The sequence below is a fragment of the Alosa pseudoharengus genome, unplaced genomic scaffold (assembly GCF_046254945.1).
Source record: "Alosa pseudoharengus isolate Yale_2024_CS ecotype anadromous, Long Island Sound unplaced genomic scaffold, YU_APseudo_1.1 YU_APseudo_1.1_scf_23, whole genome shotgun sequence".
Classification (NCBI taxonomy): Eukaryota; Metazoa; Chordata; class Actinopteri; order Clupeiformes; family Clupeidae; genus Alosa; species Alosa pseudoharengus.
Genome location: NW_027468685.1, coordinates 11,580,351 through 11,586,768, shown reverse-complemented (window position 1 = coordinate 11,586,768; position 6,418 = coordinate 11,580,351). Strand labels below are relative to the sequence as shown.

Genomic DNA, 6,418 nt, shown 5'->3' with positions numbered 1-6,418 from the left:
AATCTACTGTTCTGTCTGCTGAGTCCTGCTGAGTCACTGGCCTGTGATGCATCCTACTGTCATACACAGACAGACACACAGACACACACACACACAATCTTATTATGGCTTCGTAAGAATTTGTGACGCTTCTGACCACCGAGAGACAAATTCTCACACACTCGTTTGCGCTTTGATACTGTGGTGTGGAGGTGTAATCCTCGATGTCTCTGTGTCTGGGCAACGGTGGATTGAAGGGAGAGAGGGAGACAGAGGGACAGAGACTGCGTGGGAGAGTGTGTCCTCTAAAGATGGCTGCCAGTAGAGCTGGAAAGGGAATGGAAGAGCTTACTCTTAGCAACAGAGATACACAGCCACAAACATACCAGGGGCCAACAGCCTCTCTCTCTCTCTCTCTCTCTCTCTCTCTCTCTCTCTCTCTCTCTCTCTCTCTCTCTCTGTCTCTCTGTCTTTCTCTCTCTCACACACACTCACTCTCTCACACACACACACACACACAGACTCACACACTCAACTCACACCACATGCACATGACGAAATCCTCCCAGTGCGGAAGAGATGTCTGTTCTGTGGTTTCTCTATGGGAAGCCGTTCGCAGGCACACACACCTACATACACAGACACACACACAGACACACACACACACACACACACTTAGAGCCCCACAAACACTCACATGCACACTCACCATCTCTGTGCATTCTCGTGCCGTAGTCACGGCTTTGTAAGTGTTTTCTGAGCAACGGTCAAAGCCGGCAACGTGTTTCACAGGAAAGGAATTCAGTGTAAGAGCGTCAGAGAGAGAGAGAGGGGGGAAAGAGAGAGAGAGAGAGAAGGGGGACGAGAGAGAGAGAGAGAGAGAGAGAGAGAGAGAGAGAGAGGGAGCATTGGAGTTAGAAGAAGGAGAGAGCCTCAGTTATGATGATTAGTCTCAGCAGTTAGTTCCTTGTAGAGGGAAAAGTTGGAGAGAGTTGCAGAGAACTTTGAGCGACAAGCTTCTTTTGTTACGGCGGCTGGCGAGGGCGACGTGGTCTGGAAGAGAGAAGTTAAAGAGGAAGAGATGCTGGCAGGCAGGACGCGCCTCTGGACGGGCAAACGGAGATAAAATGCCACGTTGGTGAATGGGCACCACTCTCCTGCTGGACCTCCATGAACCTTGGCTACTGCTGGATCCCTGGACTGTGTGTGTGTGTGTGTGTGTGTGTGTGTGTGTGGCTGTGGGGCTCTGGGTGCGTACGTGTGTGTGAGAGGAAGTGGCTGCACGACGGAGTGTGAGGGATTCCGTCCTCGAGTTCAGGATTGTTAGCGGGGTGTGTGTGTAAGGGCGTGCGATGGATCCCCTGGACCCCACTGTTGTCACCCCCATTCTGTTCATTGCGGCGCACTTCCTCACGGCAGCTGGGGTGTGGCTGTACCGCAGACGTCGAGCTCGCCACGCAGGTACACACACACACACACACACACACACACACACACACACACACACACACACACACACACTAATGTACACACTCACATGCATGACCCATAATTCCACACATCTATAGACGTGTAGAATGCAAAACTCTATAGTCATACACACGCCATCTCATCACTCATTCCTCCAGACTATCACACAGACTGGTAAATGCTCATAGACTCACACACACACACACACACACATGTGTTTCCAGAGCAACACAGACAACCGGACATGAGGTCACACACAAGGGGTCACTCACTCACTCACCATTTTGGTCTGGTCTCTCATGGAGTCCCATGTGTCTTGATGTGACTGCAGGGTCTTGTGCTCTGCATGTCTAAGCCACTGGGACTGGGAGTGATGGGGAAACTTTATCATCTGATGTGTTATATATTTAGGATGATATTTAGTGTGTGTGTGTGTGTGTGTGTACACGCGTTCTTTGTGTGTTGTAATGCAGCTGCTGCCGGGGCACTTAGTCTCTATTGAAACTCAGCTGTTCACTCAGAGCCTGCCTCAAAAGAGTATGACAGAATATGAAGACACACACACACACACACACACACACAAAGACACAAAGACACAGACAGACAGACCCTCTCTCCTGCTCAGACAGACCTTCTCTGTACGTACAGTATGTTAGTACCATGCTATGCCTCTAGGGCCCTCTGGGTGTGAAATGCGTGGGGAAGTTTGTTTACCATGTTATTCAAGACAGAAACGTGATTTTCATAATCTACTCAAGTCGTCATGTGCCAGCTTACTGCTAGAGACGTACAGTACTGCAGTGGTGTGTGTGTGTGATTGACATACAGCAATGCACTTAAGCGCTAATAATGCTATTTACAAACATCCTTCTGGAGTGTGACTGAGACGTCACAGAGCTCAGCGGAACGTGGTGGCATGTGTGTGTGTGCGTGTATGTTGGATGGAAGGCCTGGGTGTTTGTGTATGTTGGATGGAAGTCCCGTGTGTGTGTGTGTTTTCAAATGTCAGTGTGCTGCTCACTGATCTCTTTTTGTGGTGGATTACAATGACCACTATCAGCCCATGCTAATGAACCTGTCCCTGTAGATATCAATGCAGTAAGAGATGTCTGTTCAGTGTTTTGGAATTTGACGTTGGTGAATGTGTGTGTGAGACTTTCAATATTATCTTCAAACTCTAGGATGAGTGTGAGTGTGTGTGTGGAGAGGTGGTCAGTGTGGAAGTATCATGTTTGCTGATGTGTCAGTGTGTGTGTGTGTGAGTGAGTCTGAGAAGTGTGTCATGTCGTGTGCAATCGAATTAATTGATAAAGAATCAGCAGCCCTGGGGCATGTTCCATCTGCTCTAGCTCTCCAAGACACACTCACACACACACACACACACACACACACACACAGATACACAGACACTGACCTTTCTGTTTCATGGGTTCTGTTAAAGTACTGGCTAAGCTAACTGAGCTAGTACAGAACTGGAAAATATCTGAAAAAGGACCAGCCAGCTGTGTGCCAATGCCCTGAGCGCTCTCTCTCTCTCGCTCTCTCTCGCTCTCTCTCTCTCTCTCTCTCTGATTCCTCTCTCTCTCTCTCTCTCTCTCTGGACCAGTGAAGTTGATGTGCTGGGTTATGTCAGGCAAATGCAAAGCTTTTAGGACAATCTGTCTGTGTGTGTTTGCAGTCAGTTATGTAAGGTGTCTCTTAGGCTCTGAGCATATTTTGCATGAGTGTTACACTCTCAGTGAAACACTCACCAAACCAAAAAAGGACTCCGCTAAAGTCTTGATGAGTGGGCAGTTTTGTTAGCTTGTCTGCTACCTAATCAAGTCTGACCACACAGAAAATGTCTAAGTGGGGTGTATGAGGGATTGAAGAATACCTTCATTTATTTTTAGCTTTAACAGGAAGCCAACAGTGTAACGGATCACTGGGCTGGTCAGGGTGGAGTCTAACAGCTGTGTGTGTGCGGGTAGAGGTGGGGTTGTGTGTGTGGGGGGCGGTGTATCGGTGTGCGTGTGTATACATTTTTATGTGTGTGTGTGTGTGTGCTACATGCATCAGTGGGGTTCTGTCCTCATACACCTTCTCATGCATAAGGAATGAGGCACAAAGCCTGAAATAGACATGATTTCACTCTGCAAAGACCTTTTTCAGTCATATCTCTACCTCCCCCACACACACACACACACACACACACACACAGACCCTCTCTCCTGCTCAGACAGACTTTCTCTGTATGTGTGTGTCCTCAGACTCGGTCTGTGTTTACCTGTCTGTGCAGCAGCTCCTGCTGCAATGAACGTGAGCTTAAGCTCCACTCAGGGCTGTGTGTGTGTGTGTGTGTGTGTGTGTGTGTGTGTCTGTGTGTGTGTTGTGTGTGTGTGTGTGCGTAAGTGTGTAATTGTGTGTGTGTGTGTGTGTGTGTGTGCGTGTGTGTGTGTGTGCGTAAGTGTGTGTAAGTTTGTGTGTGCATGTGTGTGTGTGTGTGTGTGTGCGTAAGTGTGTAATTGTGTGCGTGTGTGTGTGTGTGTGCATGCGTGTGTGTGTGTGTGTGTGTGTGTGTGTGTGTCTGTGTGTGTGTTGTGTGTGTGTGTGTGCGTAAGTGTGTAATTGTGTGTGTGTGTGTGTGTGTGTGTGTGTGTGTGTGTGTGTGTGTGTGTGTGTGTGTGTGTGTGTGTGTGTGTGTGTGTGTGTGTGTGTGTGTGTGTGTGTGTGTGTGTGTGTGTGTGCGTAAGTGTGTGTAAGTTTGTGTGTGCATGTGTGTGTGTGTGTGTGCGTAAGTGTGTAATTGTGTGCGTGTGTGTGTGTGTGTGCATGCGTGTGTGTGTGTGTGTGTGTGTGTGTGTGTGTGCCTGCAAACCGCACAGTGGCCACCTCTTCGCCTGGTGTGCGCACCACGTATGCAACACTTTTGCGAGCTGGTCATAGCAGAGCAGCACCTGCAGGGGGTGACTCCTCCCCACGCCTGCCCAGAACGCCCAGTCCAGCTCCCGCAGGAGGCCCACTGATGAGCCTCTTCCAGCTAATGCTTTTACTGCATCTCGTGTAAGTGACCACATGGCTGTGTGTGCTTTTCAAACGCTCTCTGTGTGGGTCAGGTACTGGTTCTGACTTCCTGTAGTTGCACTGGTGGGGTGAGGTGCTGAGGGAAATGGACATTTCTGGGTTTATTTGCCAGGGATGATGTACAGACAAACTATATATTTCACCCCCCCTTTGGAGAAGAGATGTTGGATATTAAGCGTTAAGCTTGTAAAAGATCGTATGTGTGAATAATTTAACTCATTTAACTGGTTTAGGAGGGATTCTTCTACATTATTTTCTTAATCATAATGTGCTTTTGTGAATGGTACCCCAGTGCTCATGGGAGGAATGATAGAAAAGCATATTGGCCCTGGTGCAGTTGGACTGCTTGACAGATCTCTCAGCATTATGTACACGTGTCCTGCAATGTGTGTGTGTGTGTGTATGTGTGTGTGTGAGAGAGCCAGTGCTCCAGATGTTGGTGTGGGCTAATGATATTTGCCCTGCCCCTAACCCCAGTAACATGGCTGTGGTCACATGTGGTCAAATTGAATCTGCAGTAATCTGATGATGGACATGTGGGCCTAGGGGGTCGGCTGTAATTATGGATTGTTTGGGTGATATTAGCCATGTTCAGATGGACGTCTTAATAACCACATCTCCAGACGGACACTCTTGTCCTGTACATCACGGCCTTGAGCATTTGGAGAGAAAGAGAAAGGGAAAGAGAAAGAGAAAGGAAAAGAGGGGGATGAGTGCCAGGGGAAAGTGAAAGAGAAACAGTGTAGTATTGGGGATGAACGCTATCTGTAGGGCAGCACCAGACAGCCCATTCAACCAATCAGAGACACGGTGACGGACTTGGACTCATGGAACTGAGGATCCAATCAGTGAGGGCAAAATGAATAGGCCTCCAGAAACACATAAAAACAACCAGAACAAAGCAAAACAAAACATAAAGGCCATTAGGTGGACGTGAGGAGACCGAAGCTGTGCAAGAGTGCTGAATGAGCGAGGAAGAGACAGAGAGATAGAGAGAGAGAGAGGGAGAGAGAGAGATTAGTCATGATAACTGGAAAGAGAGACTGAGAGAGAGACCGAGAGTGTGTGTGTGTGTGAGAGAGAGACAGACAGACAGACAGACAGACAGGGAGAGGGAGGGATAAGCGTTGTGTGGTATTAGGAGCGTAAGCTCACTCCGTTATTTTTAGTCCAGAGGCCTGGGGAGAGCTGGAGCAGCAGAACACCGCGCACGACAACCGACACGGAGTGAGGGAGGCAGGGAGAGAAAGGCACGAACGACAGGAGAAGCAGACGGGCACACTGCACGGATGTTAAACGGATGGAAAGGGGGATCATGGGGGCCGACGGGAGGAGAGCAACGAGCTTGACAGGAGGAGGCGCATACTACAGCATCACTCCTTAAAGAGGAAGAGAGCGCAAGCGTGGGAGAGAGAAGAGAGAGAGAGAGAGAGAGAGAGAGAGAAGAGAGAGAGACGAGTGTGTGGATTTCACAGATGGACTATCCCAACACGACTTGCAGCTTGAACGAGAGAGAGCAAGCGTGAAGTTCTGAGAGTGTGTGTGTTTGTGTGGATGTGTTATGCTGTTAGATAAGGGTGAGCCTGCTGTGAGATTAAAAACCACTTCATCAGGTCACACACACACACACACACCGGTCAGTAGTCACACACACGCCTGTACGTTGTTGATATGCTTAAGTCTTAAGTGTGATGCTTAAGTCTCTCAGTGGAGTGCGTGTTTACTGTTTTGTTTATGTTGTCGTTGTGTTGCCACGCTTAGATGAGCCTGGTGAGGGGAGAGATGCTAATTGGCGCTGATTCGTAGTTCAGTGATGGCTCTCGACAGTCGGTTCCTCTGGTCACTCCCAACGGTGGTTCTGAAGTCCTGAAGTGTGTGCTCACTGACTCACTGACCGCCTCTGAGA

General features: G+C 48.9%; 1 protein-coding gene across 8 annotated transcripts in view; it reads left to right on the top strand.

Moving 5' to 3' along the window:
- macf1a (microtubule actin crosslinking factor 1a) overlaps positions 1–6,418 on the top strand; it is a 195,251-nt gene that overhangs the window by 56,981 nt on the left and 131,852 nt on the right. Inside the window, exon 1 of one of the 8 annotated variants that reach the window (XM_076301485.1) lies at positions 886–1,440. The exons of the other annotated variants lie outside the window; for them this stretch is intronic. Coding sequence (XP_076157600.1) covers positions 1,332–1,440 — 109 coding nt within the window. The 5' untranslated portion in view covers positions 886–1,331. Of the gene's footprint in view, positions 1–885; positions 1,441–6,418 lie in introns of those variants that run through there. 8 annotated transcript variants of the gene reach the window in all.